This window comes from Purpureocillium takamizusanense, chromosome 2 (assembly GCF_022605165.1).
Source record: "Purpureocillium takamizusanense chromosome 2, complete sequence".
Lineage (NCBI taxonomy): Eukaryota > Fungi > Ascomycota > Sordariomycetes > Hypocreales > Ophiocordycipitaceae > Purpureocillium > Purpureocillium takamizusanense.
Genome location: NC_063069.1, coordinates 3,253,545 through 3,269,182, shown reverse-complemented (window position 1 = coordinate 3,269,182; position 15,638 = coordinate 3,253,545). Strand labels below are relative to the sequence as shown.

At 53.7% G+C, this 15,638-nt stretch overlaps 7 protein-coding genes across 8 annotated transcripts; 4 read left to right on the top strand and 3 right to left on the bottom strand.

The window, feature by feature from the left end:
- Positions 1-1,489: 1,489 nt before the first annotated feature.
- JDV02_002785 (uncharacterized protein) lies at positions 1,490-1,732 on the bottom strand (the record flags this gene model as incomplete). Its single annotated transcript, XM_047983857.1, has 1 exon — positions 1,490-1,732. One exon carries the CDS (start codon positions 1,730-1,732, stop codon positions 1,490-1,492), a length of 243 nt encoding a protein of 80 aa, XP_047839829.1.
- Positions 1,733-2,967: 1,235 nt separating this feature from the next.
- On the top strand, positions 2,968-5,537 carry JDV02_002784 (uncharacterized protein). 2 transcript variants are annotated; one of them, XM_047983855.1, is made up of 5 exons: positions 2,968-3,208; positions 3,402-3,456; positions 3,525-4,664; positions 4,715-5,010; positions 5,066-5,537. In XM_047983855.1, exons 1-5 carry the CDS (start codon positions 3,070-3,072, stop codon positions 5,353-5,355), a joined length of 1,920 nt encoding a protein of 639 aa, XP_047839827.1. In that variant the 5' UTR covers positions 2,968-3,069; the 3' UTR covers positions 5,356-5,537. The 2 variants fall into 2 exon arrangements, with proteins under 2 accessions (XP_047839827.1, XP_047839828.1); XM_047983856.1 differs by having other exon boundaries at positions 2,968-3,456.
- Positions 5,538-6,753: 1,216 nt separating this feature from the next.
- On the top strand, positions 6,754-7,512 carry JDV02_002783 (uncharacterized protein; the record flags this gene model as incomplete). Its single annotated transcript, XM_047983854.1, has 1 exon — positions 6,754-7,512. One exon carries the CDS (start codon positions 6,754-6,756, stop codon positions 7,510-7,512), a length of 759 nt encoding a protein of 252 aa, XP_047839826.1.
- Positions 7,513-8,076: 564 nt separating this feature from the next.
- JDV02_002782 (uncharacterized protein) lies at positions 8,077-8,767 on the top strand (the record flags this gene model as incomplete). Its single annotated transcript, XM_047983853.1, has 2 exons — positions 8,077-8,644; positions 8,751-8,767. 2 exons carry the CDS (start codon positions 8,077-8,079, stop codon positions 8,765-8,767), a joined length of 585 nt encoding a protein of 194 aa, XP_047839825.1.
- Positions 8,768-9,791: 1,024 nt separating this feature from the next.
- JDV02_002781 (uncharacterized protein) lies at positions 9,792-11,036 on the top strand. Its single transcript, XM_047983852.1, has one exon. The coding sequence runs from the start codon at positions 9,863-9,865 to the stop codon at positions 10,916-10,918; it is 1,056 nt and encodes a 351-aa protein (XP_047839824.1). The 5' UTR covers positions 9,792-9,862; the 3' UTR covers positions 10,919-11,036.
- Positions 11,037-11,261: 225 nt separating this feature from the next.
- Positions 11,262-11,942, bottom strand: JDV02_002780 (Glyoxylate reductase; the record flags this gene model as incomplete). The annotated part of the gene is made up of 2 exons (XM_047983851.1): positions 11,262-11,885; positions 11,934-11,942. 2 exons carry the CDS (start codon positions 11,940-11,942, stop codon positions 11,262-11,264), a joined length of 633 nt encoding a protein of 210 aa, XP_047839823.1.
- A 2,158-nt stretch (positions 11,943-14,100) lies between these two features.
- Positions 14,101-15,021, bottom strand: JDV02_002779 (uncharacterized protein). Its single transcript, XM_047983850.1, has 2 exons — positions 14,534-15,021; positions 14,101-14,476 (listed from the first exon to the last, which is right to left on the bottom strand). Exons 1-2 carry the CDS (start codon positions 14,897-14,899, stop codon positions 14,249-14,251), a joined length of 594 nt encoding a protein of 197 aa, XP_047839822.1. The 5' UTR covers positions 14,900-15,021; the 3' UTR covers positions 14,101-14,248.
- Between the last annotated feature and the right edge of the window lie 617 nt (positions 15,022-15,638).

Genomic DNA, 15,638 nt, shown 5'->3' with positions numbered 1-15,638 from the left:
GCAAACTCGCCATTGTCCCAGCTTTGTACGCCGCCCAAAGCAAGCAAAGAGTCAAGCACAACCCGGCTCTGCATCGAAAGAGGCAGGATCACGCGCAGAAAAGGATTCGAAGGCCCTGAGAATGCCGGATACGTGCGTGAGAACCGCTGAATGTAGTGGTCGAGAAGCATCGACTCTGTTGAGTCAAGCTCGAAGGGCCACTGTGATATGGGACGGCCAGCGGTCGGCTCGGATATAGGTGCGTAGGCGGCTGAGCATATTAGGCTTTTGCCTATATCCAGGGTTTCATCCAAGTCGCGTTTTGACAGGCTCCCTCTCCTAGTAGCTTTTAAAGTTGCATCCTCATCGCCTCGTTTCCGTTTCTGTGCAGTGACCAGCTTGGCTGGCCCTCTTCGACTCATCCCCTCTCGCCGAAAGTCATCTTCCCAGACCAACCTGACTTCCCGCTGGCATTCCAGACCGAGCCTGGAGCAATTGCGGCAAGGGTGCTCATTGTTGTCGCACTTCTTTTTCCTGTGGGCCTGTTAGCTGCCGCCCAGTGGTGACTCGTGAACATCGTGATGCACAGGCTGTGTTGACCTTCTTCTGCACGTCCAGCAACCCTCCCGAGAGCGACGAGACATTTGTGCTTTCTGCTTGGCGTCTGGGCATTGTGTGGTCGACATCGCTCCCATTTGCCTGTATTTCTCTGCAGGGCAGTCGTCCAGTTGACAGGAAGCCTTTCGATTGAAGCTGGCCGTCGATGAGCTGGAGGGGGGCCTCAAGATTCAACGTCCGACTACGGCGCTCGCTCTTGAAAAGGTTGGGGCAATGGGGACTTGGGTCGGTGACTTTGCGGCTGGCGTGGGGGTTCAGTGGAATCCGGGGAAGCTATCCAGCCTAAACTCGAGTGGCGTCGACGGCGAATGTGCCGCACGACTCGTGCTGGTCGTATTCTGTTGTGGAGCCATCTTCGGCGTATTCCAGGTCCATGGAGCCGGTCAGTTGATCAAGGTCGCCAGAACCCGAGCCATGCGAAGCAATACCTACAAGCCCTCTTACAGTAAGAACTTATTGCTCTGAGCTGTGGTTCTTCCCGTAATTGTAATCCAAAGTAAATATAATCAAGCCGGAAGCATATCTCATTCAACCGAGGACTGAGGCTTTGCCCGTTAGTGGATATGTGCTTGAGGACGCATTAGAAGGTCCGTGGCTGTAGCACGTATAGAGGTAGCCTGCATATAGGGGTCATGACTCCAGACTCAACGCATTGTAGGCCAGCTATATCAGGGCTTCCAGGCGTCATATAGCCCCTATACACTGACCCAATTGTGTAGATATAGGTCCCGGCAATAGATAGAAAAATCAAGACTCCTTGTGACCCGGAACAAGCCCCTTTGTAACAGGACTGGAGGAATTAGTCGCAACACATCTCAATAGCATTCAAGCGTGCCAGCCATCTCCGGTCAATACGTCAACTAGAGGTTATACGAACTCCTTATTTCCGATATCACATGCGTGTAATCTTGGTCCGTTTCATTTTGGACTGCAGCTGAAAGACCCCGTACATGAGTGCCTCTGCTGTTGGCGGACAGCCAGGCACATAGATGTCCACTGGCAGGATCCTGTCCACGCTGCGAACCACCGAGTAGCTGTAGTGGTAGTACCCCCCACCATTCGCGCAGCTACCCATGCTGATGACCCATTTAGGGTCCGGCATCTGGTCGTAGCACTGCCGTACCGCGGGAGCCATCTTTGTTCGTGACGGTGCCGGCGACAATCATCACGTCCGCCTGCCGAGGAGACGCACGAAATATGATGCCCAGGCAATCTTGATCGTAGCGCGGCATGGGAAGTTGCATCATCTCTACGCCACAACACGTGTTGAAAGCAGGGGCATCGGGGACTTCTTCTGTATCATGTCGAATGGCATACCAGTCTCCGACGGAGATGTACGTTTCCATACGGGAGTAGTCAAACCGGCATAACAGTTTGAAGCTTCTATAGCAACGTTTGGATAACGTTTGCTATCCGGTTTGCCTAGGAGCACTATATGAGAAAGAGTCTCCTCTGTAGTTAGCTTGTTCTTCACGCAGTTCAGAAACAATCAACAACACGCCAAGCCAAAGGTAAGGGGCCAGAGTGAGCCCTGGCGCGCCCAGTTGATGATGGCATCGAAGTTGGTGCTGAGTATGTGGTTCCATTAGCGCTCTATGAGTCCGCCGCCTGCATTTGTATTTGCAACAACTCACAGAACGTATTCTATGGCACTAGACTTGTCCTTTCTCTCGGTCAGGGACAGGACCTGACCATGCCTAGCAACCGGTAAGGTTTGCCTTGTGGTGCTGTGAGCGTAGCGCCGATGGTGTTGGCCTTTGTAATTGCTTGAGGGCCAACAGATGGCGTTGCGAGGTTGCGATAAGGTCAACGTCGGGATAGCCCGTTTCTTGATGACTTGGGTTGTCAACATAGCGCACGTGTGGTTCATGCCAGTCGAGGCATACTGGTAAACGAATTGGAAAGTTGCATTGTCTTCATAGCTGGACTCTGAAGGTCGACCACGAATAGCTTGGAGTTTGTTTAGTCGGACGTCAGTCTGAATAGCGACGGCTGATTCGTAATATTTTGGACGAGATATAAACGGCATCAGATCGAGGGAAGTGACCACTTACACGGTGAGAGGCAGTATTAACAGCCAGATGGCTTGGACCAGCGTCGGCAGACAAAAATTGTTGCAGAATTCGCACAAAGAAAAAAGAACCAGCGATGCAACATGAATTTTTAACGGCTTGACTGCAACTGACTATCCGCGACTGCCGCCGCATCGATCCTCAGGACGTAACACATCGTGCAGGCATTATGAAATGTCCCCTTTGGGAAAGCCTGGGGCGCTTGGTGGGTTCAGCCGAGACCAGATGGTGAAAACCCACCCTATCATCAGCCCCAGCGTTGTTCGGGACTTCGGACAAAACCCACCTCCTTCATCCCCTCTCCGACTTGCACCCACGACTCGAACACGGCCCAGCTAGGCCTATTACATGATACCAAACAATTTTCCTATACCAGCCACGACTTTGCGTGCCGCTGACGATGCTGGCTGCCACCAGATCTGTTCCTTTAGGTGGGGCTGTGTCTCGGCCGGCTGCGGAAAGCGTCAAGTCGTACGTCTGCTCGACGTGTGGCAGACGGTACCAACGAAACACGCACTTGCGGCGGCATGAAGCCACTCGTGAGTTTTACCCACGCCGTGAGACACTAGCTTGGGATGGTTCATTGGGATATCACAACGTCTTGCACCGCACATGCCAAACGGGCTTAGCTACCAGACAACACACTGCCCAGAGTTGTTGAGCTGACATGTCCCCACGCCATGGCTTGGACTTGCACGCTCGTTTATGGTGTTGTGGTCTAACGAGGTCCAGATGTCGACGTATTTCGCTTCAAATGTCAATACTGCCAGAAGCGGTTTGCCAGGGGGTTGGTGACTCATCCCTGTCCTCCCTCCAGACTGATGTGGATGCAGGCCACTAATGTGTACACCATAGCGACGTCTGCCGCAAGCACAGTCTCAGCTGTGCCAAGAAAGACGACAGCACAGACATCTTAGAGCGTCGCCGTGGACAGAAGCCTCGGGCATGCGAGGCCTGCTTCCACAGCAAGGTCTCGTGCAACAAGGTATACCCGTGTGCCCGCTGCACGGCTCGCCGCGTAACCTGTAGATTCCGCGATGCATCCACAACGAATGACTCGTCACATAACACGCCCAGCGGCACGCTAGAACTGTCCTCGTCGAGCAGCACGAGCCAAACGGATCCGAAGCTGTCGTTCTTGAGAGGCCTCATCGATCCCAAACGCGAGACCATGCTGGATTGCTTCTCGGGTAACCCGGTCGTCAACGACAGAGTACCAGAGATGGACCTGGACATGAGTTCACTGGACGAAAGTCCTCCCTCTCTCGTTGTTGAAGACATTGGCTTCATCCCATGGGCGTTCCCACCCATGTTCAACTTTACTTTTGACGATGCCGACACGGAGCGGCCCTCCGATTACACTGCACCGTCAGCAGTTGCGGACTTGTTCATCCCGGCTCTCACTTCTGACGGCACAGCTGCGCTAGACATATTCTCCAAGCAGATCATACGGGAACTGAACGCTCTTCATACAACACTTTCTGTCAGCGATGAGTCGTACAACCAACCTTTTGACATTGACCTCGCTCAGTCGGTGTTCGCGCCGCATACCTTGCGCAACTTCATTTCCACCTTCTTCCGGCTCAGCCACAACTACGTTCCCCTTGTCCATATGCCGTCTTTTGGGTCCGAGGGCACATCCCCGTTGCTAGTTCTAGGGGTGTCACTCTGCGGGGCCATACGCTCACCACCAAGGGACGATGCGTTATCCGCCAAGTCATTTCTACGTATCGCCGAGGAGTACATCTTCCGCCAGCTGAGAGACGTCATGGCGACGAACCCAAAACCGACTCGAGCCGTCCTAGAGACGCTGCAGGCCGCTGTCCTTATCCACCAAGTGCACTTCCTGCAGCACAGTGTTGAAACCAGACGGAGACATCGAATACGACGACTCCCTGCCCTCGTTTCTGCCGTCCGTCGTCTTGGCTTGTTGAACAGACGGCACTCCGCAAGCTCACGTACCACTCAGTTTCTAGCCGACGAAGCATGCATCAGGTAATGCCCCGGCCATGTTGGCGAACTGCCCATCGCTAACCTTTTGTCAGGACCGCAACGTGGATCACGTTGGCGGATTGGCACCAGTGCGGCATGTTCCATGTCTTGCCACTCACGACCACGGCGGAGATGCGCTGCGATCTGCCTTGCCCTCACGCGCTGTGGGACACGAAAGACCTCACCGACGCGGACGTTGCCCTCTACCGGCGACAGACACGGGGCTCGCCTCATTGTCTCTCCTCACTCAAGGCGCTGACGGAGACGCTCATGGGGGATCGCTGGCAGCCCGTGGAGCTGACAGCATTTAGCTCTATAGCTTTTACCGGCCTCGAGCTGGCTATATTCGGTACGAACATGTGATAGCTTATCATCATGCGATTCATTCCCGCTGACCTTTACAGCCCTCAGTTCTGTTGCCATCTCGGCGCACCTCATGTCCATGATGCCCGTCACATCTTCGACCATTTTGCGAGCCATATCCCGCTGGCAGGGGCTTTGGGAGGGAGGGACCACCCGCGCAGACGAAGACCGCGTCGAAATGACGGCCATGGCACGGCACTGCAGCGAGTTTGGTTGCCTCGTTCAGAAGATCGTCGAGGCGTCCGTGTCGGGGCGCAAGCTGCCGCCGTACCTAGAGAAGGTGGCGCACGACTCGGTGGACGAGCTGTATAACCTCGTACTGGAAGGATAGGTCTTCACCCAAGTGTATTCTGTGCTATCGCGTGCAGCATTTGGCGACAACCCAACTCAATTGACTTCGGATGCATAACATGGGTTTGGTCATATAAAACAGCGTGTCCATCTGTCGCGAAACAGAGAATTTCGGGACGATCGACACGCAGGCCCCCTTGATGTATGTTTTACTTTTTCTAGTGTGTGTGTCGCCTTGAGAGTCCATTCTCCTCCAGTTGACGGCGTCGAGGCAACAGATCAAGGCGGTTGAATGTTGCTGCACGTACGTAACCACGCACCCACTAACAAAGAGGATCTGCTGGCTGCTTGTATTGCTATACCTATTTTTCGTGGTGTGTACAGTCGTTAGATTGATCTATTCGCTTGTAGTGAACCCGCCCGTGGTGAGCGATTTTGGGTAGTTCGCATTCGGGTAAGGCACGACGCAACCATGCTCCCCAAGCCCGTGAATATGTCGATCGCAGCATTGGTCACAGTACTTTTTCAAGCATGCACAAAGTGTTCGCAGCCAACGAAGCGGGGTTTTCGCTTAACTAGGTTGTTGGCCAGTTGTTTGCATCGTACCCTCGCTCCCGATCAACAATCTTGTTAGTCGTCGATGTAGTACCGCTGGAACTACCCGGCGGGGTCAAAGCAGCCCATACAAACCCGTGATGAGTCTCAATGGTCGATAAGAACTATTAATTTCGTCTACGAAGGACCTCACTTACGGTCATTAGGTCAAGCCCGCGTCAATACACAACGGTATAGTTTTATATCTATGAGTGCAATTAACTTCCGATCACCCAGTCTCATGTATCTCGCCGTGATCCGGAGTCCGTCGCACTACTCTTTCAGCTTCTTCCGGTAAATCGGTAGGTCTCAGTTGGTAGCTCTGCCTTGTGAGTGGCCGCTGTATAAGTCGAACTCTGAGGCCTGGGTTCGCAGAAATAGCGAGCAATCAGGGTTCCACTAGGGAATGCAGGAAAACTCGCAAAGGGGAACAATCGCGAGCAGCAACATAGCTATTATTGGCTACAAAGACGCGGGACCCTACTTGGTAGCCGACCAGACTGTTCCCAACGTTCTATCATGATTTGGTTAGTCTCGCCATCCTCCAGAACCAACCAGATAGAGTACATGTATGCTTGTTGGTTGGAAAACTCATCGAAAGCTCAAATCTCGGCGTATAGCATGTCGTGAGAACGTTGATTAGCGGCTCGGGTGTAAGACCGGCTCTTGCCTAACAGGTAGACTGCGAAGCATATAACGGGTTAATACGCCCCAACATGGTGCATCCATCATGAGCCGAACATATCTACCAAAGTTTCGTCGGAATCTGGCTTGTCTTGATCATTTTCTACGACCTGGGCTATTGTGCTAGAAGAGGCAATTACATCACAGCCATCTCGGTAACATGATGGCAAGAGAAAGGGCCGTTCTAATTATTACAGGGGCTTGGCACGTGCCGGAGCACTACCACAAGCTCATAACAGGACTGAAGGCCAAAGGGCTCCGAGTCATATGTGAAAGGCTGCCGACAAGCAACGGTGTCGTGCCACCCAATAAGACCATCCACGACGATGTTCAGTTCATCAAAGACATAGTCGCCAAGGAAGCCGCTTTGGGCACCCATCTCGCCGTCATTGGACATTCATGGGGGGGTATGGTCAGCTCTGCTGCGCTCGCAGAGTTCGCCATCGAGCCAACCTCTGACAAGGGTGGCGTCACCGATATCATCCTGCTGGCCGCATTTGTCCCGTCCGAGGGCGACTCTCTCATCGGCATGTTTGGTGGCAGCCTCCCGCCGTACCTTGTGGCGCATCCGGACGATACCGTCACCTGGATCAATCCGATCGATCATCTTTATAACGACGTTGAGCCAGATGAAGCCAAATGGGCAAATGACTTGTGCGTAGCGTTTGGCCACGCAGCACAGACCACACCGATTCAGTGCGAAAGAGTCGCATGGCGCGACATTCCGCTGACCTACATCATCTGCGAGCTGGACCTGGCCATCCCTGAATCCGTTCAGACCCTGATGATTTCCAAGGTCGAGGAGCAGGGAATAAAGGTCAGACAGTACAGGTTGGCAGCATCGCACAGCCCTTTCCTCAGCATGCCAGAGAAGGTGGTGGATATTGTGATGGAAGTGGTGAGCTCGCACGGAGCTTAGGGGTGGAGGACAATATTTCGGACTGTGTTTACTGGCCCAAAACATGTGTATGACTGAAACAATAGGCTTCAATTATGCATTCAGTGTACTTTCTAAATTTTGCGCTAGCCTGCACCAATACCATGACCTCTTACATGTCAGTTAGCGTAGCAGGCCTTGATCGTTACACCTGGGTACACACACTTCGTAGTAGAGCGTCCTGACCCTCCGCGGCTGTGGTGACAAGAATAATCAGCCTAGTATGAAGACTCTACAAACACACTTTGAATGTTCGAGCGTACCTTGGCAATGTTCACTACCCTCTATAATTGCTACGGAGCCGACTCGGTGTCCGACCAAGCCCGCCGCTACGGGAAGTCGCCGGCGACGGACGGCCTGCACCCGGGATGGCTGGGCCGTCGTTCTTACCAGAATTGGGAGAGGTGGACGGAGCATACCCAATGGAGCATATAAAGCAGCATGATGATTGCAACGTGACTTGAGCAAGACCTTTTGAGGTCCAGGGGTGTTCGTCCATGACTAGTGAGCCGCCTCGCATCTACTACCACCATATCCACCAAGAAAATGATCTGTATTCTCGACCCCTACCACGGGGCCGCCATGGCAGTGCTGCAGTCCGAACTAGGTGTCGAACTCGTGTTCTCTAATATCCGCGAGAGGCGCAATGGCGGGACATTACCGACGGAGTCGTTGGTTCAAACCGAGACGCGGATCATCGTGAAGAACTTGAAGGCCGTATCGCGACTTCAGGTGGTGAAGCAAGGCGTCGGCGTCGATAACATTGACCTCGACGCGGCATATGACCGCGGTGTCGCCGTCTACAACACGCCATCCCTCAAACTGGAGGCCGTCGCGGAACTGACGCTGGCGCTGGCCCTATTCCTTAGTAGACGCGTTACCGAGCTGGACCGCCGCACCCGAAGCTGCGAGCAAGTCGTTCGCAGCAACGCTCTGGGGCATGAGCTTGTTGCGGTAAACAGTCGGGGTCGTCGGCATGAGCAACGTTGGGCGCGCCGCTGCATGGAAAAATGGATCGGTGCCTGCGAGACGACCATCGTCGGCTACGACCCCGCGGCCCCGGCCGTGGGCATCTGGATTCTGGCCGGACATTCCCCACAGCCGCCTGTCATCCGTGATGAACGAGCTCCTGCGGCAGGCAGATGTGGTTACACTGCATGTGCCGCTCATGCAGTTCACCCGCGCACGGATCGGCGCGCGGGAGCTTACGTTGATACGAGACAAGGCCATATACTAACTACTACTCATCAACGCCGCGCGAGGCGACGTCGTGGACGAGGTGGCGCTCCTGCACGAACTGAGACAGGGTCGTCTCTGCGACGCGGTTCTTGACGCCGTCGAAAAGGAACCGCCTTCGCTGGAAGAACCATGGCGGCTTCTTGCAGCTGGACAAATGTTATACTGACGCCGTACATTGGCGGGTCGACGATGGAAAACCAGAGTGAGAGCGGACAAGCCGCCGCTAGGACCTTGCTGGCCGTGCTGCGGAACGAGACAAACGCTGCGGGTAATAAGCTGTTGTAGTCGAGCAATCAATCCTGGCTTCCAGGGCGCAGGTAGATGCGCCCTTCGGCCTCCAAGTCTTCTCAGCACAAGCCGTGCTGCTAAGAAACCCCTTGTAAGATCATTCTCCAATTGCCACACGACAGGCCCCTTCTCCTCCAGTTTGCACAGCCACTGCTGGTTGAGGCAGCCTGATGGGCTTCCACCGGCCTCCTGCCCAAGTAAGCAAGACATTCAAGACATTTTTGAAAACTCGGGGCTTCTTTGCGTGTGAGGCTAGCGGCCAGGTCTGTGTCCCGAGACTAATGATGCCACACAGACAGCATGTCTGGGACAAGTGCCAACCTGGAGACGGTAGCGACTGGCTGCTTGTTCCGTGAAACATGGTCGCAGTGGTGAACGAACTTTGGTCACATCTCAGCCGAATTCCACCCACAAAGCCCGGTCATCACCTCGTTCCATCGTCCGGGCACAGCACATGAGATGCGAAGAGTAGCACAACGACACCATCAGTCCACGGCGGACGGGTTTGCCTATTCCGTCCGGTGCTTCGTAATACGAGCTTCTTCTTCGCAGGGCACGCCAAGCTGCCACCCATTTCTTTAATGCTCCACCATCACCGCCCCCTGGGGAACCGGCCAGCACGGCACGGAGTCACCGAGCCTAACCCAGGAGCCCACCGACTAAGTTAATAATGCTCTAACCTGGAACGGGGAACAAACTTTCGACTCATAAAGGGCGTCGACGCACTCGCCTCACGACGCGATAAAAAAAGCCCTTTTCCAGTGCTGCGACCTCAATCGCGCCCGTAGCCTGCAGCCGGCCAACAATGCGGCCGTTGGGGAGCTTGCAGGCCTACCATGGCCTGCTTCCTCTCCTGACTGCTGCCGCACACGCCTTGGTCGCATTCGCCTCAGTCGGATCACGGACCAGCAGCCAGACGCCCACCATTGGAACGCCACAGCCATGCCTGTGCAGCTTCAACGCAACAAAGCTTCAGCTTCCCGAGGGATCCTGGGACTCGCACTTCCATGTTATCGACCCGGTCCGGTTTCCCCCGTTACGAAACGCAGCGTACAAGCCAGGCACCCACACAGTCTGGGAGAATTCCGTCTTTGAGCATAGCATCGGCTGTGACCACGTGGTCATGGTACAACCTTCCATCTATGGAACGAATAATACGCTGCTGCTAGAATCGCTGAAGGCGTACGGGCCGCAAAGGGCGCGTGGCGTGGTCGTCTTCGATGTCCACAATACGACAGAAGCACAGCTCGCGGAATGGAACAGAATCGGCGTACGCGGCGTTCGAATCAACCTGCAGAGCATCAACGCCACAGAATCGATTGAAAGACTGGAACTAACCCTCAAAGTACACGCAGACGCTGTCAAGCCCTTCGACTGGGTGCTCCAACTATACGCCCCGATGGAGCTCATCCCGTCCATAGAGGCCTTTGTGCCCACGCTCGGGGTACGCATCGTCTTCGATCACTTTGGAGACCCGAAGATGCCGCAACCCACCGGAGATCCTCAAAAGCTGGACCCGCACTCGATCAAAGGCTTCAGCGCCATGATCCGCCTGCTCAAACAAGGCAGGACCTGGGTGAAAATCTCCGGAGCGTATCGCGTGTCCAAGCTGCCCGGGCCAAACTACAGCGACCTGGACCCCCTGGCGCGAGAGCTCTTTCGCGCGGCGCCATCCAGAGTCGTATATAGCTCGGACTGGCCGCATACACGTTTCGAAGGGCTGGACATACGGCCTTGGAACGCGCATCTGTTGGAGTTGGTCGGAGGCGATATGCGGTTGCGGCAGAAGCTATTTAGAGACAATGCGAGAGACCTCTGGCAGAGTACGACAGTGAACTCGACGCTTAACACAAAATATTGATATAGACATAATATTGAAGGGCTAATATTGGGCTGAGCATAGCGTGATGGATAAAAGTACGATGTATCGCCAATCTCGATCGCCACATCATGCATATAAACGCGGCATTGATGATGAGGAAGTTTCGTTGTTCTCCTCAACGTCATTTAGAAATGACTTAACACAATGCTCCTTGACATCCAGGTAGCTATAAGGTTACATCGTTAACCGAAGTGCCACAACATTCTCGAATAGTACAGCTAATGCAGGACGGCGATAGGGTCCAGTGGATAGCTTCCATCTCCATGCACCCGGAGTCAAGTATGTGGGGTTCAAATGATACAAGGTTCATCTGTACAACCCTTTATACCTTGATGGGCAACGTGCTATCCTTCGGGACGATCTTTTTCGGTGCCACGTTCCGTTCGGTTGAATCGAGTAACGTAGAGTTGAACACTACGTCCGACTCCGAAATCAGCTCCTCAACCGAGCGGCAATACCACGCCTGATAATATGCCTCGCCATCAATGCCCAGGCGACTTTTATCAAAGTACTTCACGCGAATCTTCCGCGACGCTGCCATTCTCGATACGTATTTGCCGACCTCTCCCATACCAGCGATGCCCAAGACCGGATCAGCCGGATTGACAAACGATTTGCGTTGCGGCGCCTTGGCCGGAAAAGGGCTGTCGTCGAAGAAATTTTTCGATATGCTGGCTAAAGCCAGTGACAAGGCCATGTCGACCATAGCTTCGGCCTTGTCGGCCGTGACGGGTTCGCGTGTCTCCTGGCCCGCAACCATTCTACAGCCAGGAGACACTGAGACAATAAAACGGCAGCCGTGAAGCAGGAGCTGCTTGGTCTCTCTTCCGAATGGCTGGAAGTGGCATATACCAGACAGCACAATGCAGGCATCGATTGTATAGTGCTCGTGCACTATTTCCGCGAGTCGGGAATCGATTTCTCCGTATTCGGCCGCACCCACGACCTTCAATTCAAATATTAGCCTTTGTGATGAGTTAACTGTGTAATTCACTATGGCCATGCATGTTACCTCGAGATCCAGGTCGTAGTCGAATCGTTCCAGATGGCATTTCATCACTTCGTCTTTCAACCCGACTAAAACCACCTTGGGCTTTCCGATACCCTTACTGGCAGGCATTGTTTCTGGGCTGCATAGAAAGAATCCAAGTGCATAAGTAGAAGATAGTCTTTCGAGTACATTGGCTAAGGCCGTGGGATTGTCGACCCTGAAATCATCTACAGGTCGCTACTACTCTCATCTTTAAATAGTGGCCATGAGAGCAAATGTGCTAACAAGCGATACGGAGTGTCTCGACTAGATGGCTACATGTACAGCACCTATGGTGTCACCCTCTCAACTTAGTAAGTCGATGCCCCATGTATCAGACGAGGAACCGACGCTCCGTTAAACTGTCTAGATCCGCCTCCGCTGCCTCGATCTTCCGGGTTCAAGTTGGCTCTATTCATCGTAAAAGACTGATCATTTGATCTGAGACCGATCGCAGCATTCATGACTACGAACCAGACGCTCTGGTTTTATCCGGTACGGTTACACACGGCTTGTCCCACTTCCACCTCTAAAGCTATTGGCTACGCAACGACAGCGCAGCCGCATCAAAGTAATGTGTATGCCGCTACGTAACAACATCCGACTGGGTTGTCCTGAAGTCCCTGCCTCAGGATTCGTGCGTCGACACGGATGATGGTCGCCGTGTAAGCCGAATGTTACACCGAACTGGACCCTGCATGTAATGTGCGCAAGATGTGGCAGATTAATGTCATGTTATAAGCCTGTGGAACGGGCCAATCCCAGACATAGTCATGAGAGGCTTGAGAGCTACTCTGGCTACCCAGGACTTGTATTATGAGCGTTGGCTTGGCATGACATATGGTGGCAAAATCTGTGTCCCAACATCAAGTTACCGGCAAAGAAGAGCAGAGACGGCGCCAACAAGGGCCACATAGGTTATGTCTCAACGCCGTCAGTTTCTTTTTCTTCTCTGGAATGCATGCTCAAGTCAGCGACAACAGCCTGCGGAGTGAGCCCATTGCCTCACTTATATACTTGTCCATCGACATAGACTGTTCCTTTCCCGGGTTGAATACCTCCAGAGATACCCAACCCCTAAAGCCCATGCCGAGCACAGCGCCTAGAACCTCTCCCAGTGGCAGGTACCCTCCTTCGCATGGCAGCGGGCGGTAAGGCGTGGCTCCATTGCGATCGCGGTCGTTCGCCTTCCTCAGTCTTGTCCGGAATGGGAGGGTTCATCCGATACTCATCAGAAATCCGCAAGAGATATATCTTCTTGGCGGGTACGCTTGTCGCCAACTCCCCTTAGGCTCTCCTTCCGGCGTGCATGGAGAGTCTCGCTGTTGATAATTTCAACATACCCGGATCCCGTCGTCGGGTTCGCAAGCTCGGCACCAGCGAGCTGGAACGTATCCAAACACAGGCCAAGGTTGGGCCTATCTGCGCGCTGCATTAGGTCCCAGACGGCTCGCTAAGTCGGTGTCCGCGTTGCCTAACACCAGTTTTCGTAGGCCACACAAAGTCTCTTCTCGGCACACATGTATGCGAGCATGCCGAGATCCTCTAACCCTAACCCTAACCCTTCCTGGGCCTCTTCCTCTGTTGTCTCTTGCTCAGCGGTGAAGACAAAGCCGTGAAGACAAAGCCAATGTGTGGTGGTGCAAACATGCCACTAACATGGTGCGCGTGTTAGTCCGTTTTATACTTTGCTGTAGTCTGCTGGCCTTCCTACCGGGCTTGTGTGGCGTATAAGTCGCTACGTCACCTGCTCGTCAACTTTGAACACCCATTTCGATGTTAACGGATCGCATCGTCATGAGATTTATCTGCCATGAGATACACCATCCGCCATAGCTCATCACAGCTGTCTCTGGGTAGGTCTTTCCGCATGTTTTTAATTCTCATTCCGTGCTATCGCGCCCTGGCAAGACGCTTCATCAATTGATGTTCCAGGGAAGCAGGTGGCGCAGCACACATGTTGGATTAGAACAATGACCACGCCGAAGAAGTCAGACACCGGTATTTTAACGTGAATTGAGGGTAAGGACCTTGCGGTATATGTACTATCATCGGGGTGAACAATGCCATGCGCCATCCACGAGGTGGTGCACCGTGAGCGACGCACTGCCACATAAAGTATTACTACCCATCTTCAGGTGAACCAGCTATGTACTACCACTACACAACAGCAATGGGGAAGAAGGGAAAGCCTTGCCGTGATGCGACGTGGCAAGCTAGTATTTTTATGCTCAACCCTGTTGAATCGACCCAAATAGAGACGTTTCTGGGGCAGTAAACTACTCTAAAGACTTCGGGGCCCTCTTTTTGGAAGGCACCTCGCTTCCCATCTTGCTTATGTCTCTGGTATTGCGAATAACTGAGTCCTCCGGCTTGTCGGCTGCCTTCTTCCCGCCGTGGCCAAGAGCCCCTTGTATGGTTCCCAAGACGCCGGGGCGTTCCTCGGAAGATGAAGACCCGCGGAATGGTAGGCTTTTCTCTAGGTCGTCCATGGTATCAGACACGTTCTATTGCCTTATCAGTCATTGTGAGCCTGAAAGGGAGTCCTTGGCTTATGATCTGACTTTGTTCTTTCCAGTCGCGTCTTGTGACTTGCCCGACGTGGGCAGCTGCACCCTTCGAGCACCAGCTCCCCCAGCACCCTCACCTCCTCCGACACCTCCAGATGGGAGCTCTGAAGGTGGCGCCGTTGTTCCTGTTCTTCGCTCAGGGTTTCTATCAGGGCGGTCCGGAGACAGCTCAGTGCCACCGGTCATCATGTTGCCCCCCACACCAGCGCCTTGTAATTCAAGGTCGCGCTTGGTTTGTGCTTGGTTTCTGGATGGGCCATCTTGGCCTTCGCCAGTGCCTGCTTTCCTGCTCCGATAGATGCCGACGCCTACTGCGGCGGCACCAGCAGCGGCGATGATTGGGCCCAATCGTTTAGACATTGGGAATGAGTGTCCTTTCGGTGACGGTGACGAAAGATGATGAAGATGGGTGAAAAGGAACCGCAAGCTTGAATTGAACGAATAAGCCCTACCTACTTCGTTTTTACATGCCCAGCTCCAAAGGCTTCAGGTATAGCGCGGTGACGACATGATGGCGGCGACCTACTGAATCCCCAGTGGGGTGTGTGGGGAGAGCCTTGGATCAATGATGCCACCATTGGGGCCGCCGATGGGAATGATGGAATGGTACATCTCCCTCTACACTCAGCGTCGAGAATCGGCGCTGATTAAGCATATGTGCCCGGTGATTCATGGCTCGCGTCTTAATTCAGGACTTTTCCGGGCCCGTCCGATCCATATCGCGAGTGAACCCAGGCGGCGGCAATATAAAGATAGATCGGGCCCGGCTGTGTAACGGTAGATAACGGCGCAACCCGTAAACGCGATCGGTGAAGGCGTCGATAGGCTGGCCGAATCCGAAGGAGGTGCCACCGCATTTCTCAGAGGCAAGCACCGTCCGCAATAGGCAAGGAGGCTTGCCGACTGAGTGATGGGCAAGCTCCCAGGTGAATTGGTTGTCATGTTGCTGCTACTGGTTATGGTTGCCAGATTTATTGATCAGTTCATTATAGTATTGCTCAAGCTCGCGGTGGTCCTTGGTGGTTGTGTCCAAAATGGTAGATATGAGCTTTGTCATGAGACCTGCAATTTCGGTTGATGACTTGTCAGGGGATCGTAG

What these genes read in the sequence shown, in the direction of transcription:
- JDV02_002784 (XM_047983855.1), top strand. Translation starts at nt 3,070, where the DNA reads ATGCTGGCTGCCACCAGATCTGTTCCTTTAGGTGGGGCTGTGTCTCGG. An exon ending in GCGGCGGCATGAAGCCACTC is followed by an intron (nt 3,209 to 3,401) that starts GTGAGTTTTACC and finishes AACGAGGTCCAG; the next exon opens with ATGTCGACGTATTTCGCTTC. An exon ending in GCCGACGAAGCATGCATCAG is followed by an intron (nt 4,665 to 4,714) that starts GTAATGCCCCGG and finishes ACCTTTTGTCAG; the next exon opens with GACCGCAACGTGGATCACGT.
- JDV02_002781 (XM_047983852.1), top strand. Translation starts at nt 9,863, where the DNA reads ATGCGGCCGTTGGGGAGCTTGCAGGCCTACCATGGCCTGCTTCCTCTC.
- JDV02_002779 (XM_047983850.1), bottom strand. Translation starts at nt 14,899, where the DNA reads ATGTCTAAACGATTGGGCCCAATCATCGCCGCTGCTGGTGCCGCCGCA. An exon ending in ACGCGACTGGAAAGAACAAA is followed by an intron (nt 14,477 to 14,533) that starts GTCAGATCATAA and finishes ATAAGGCAATAG; the next exon opens with AACGTGTCTGATACCATGGA.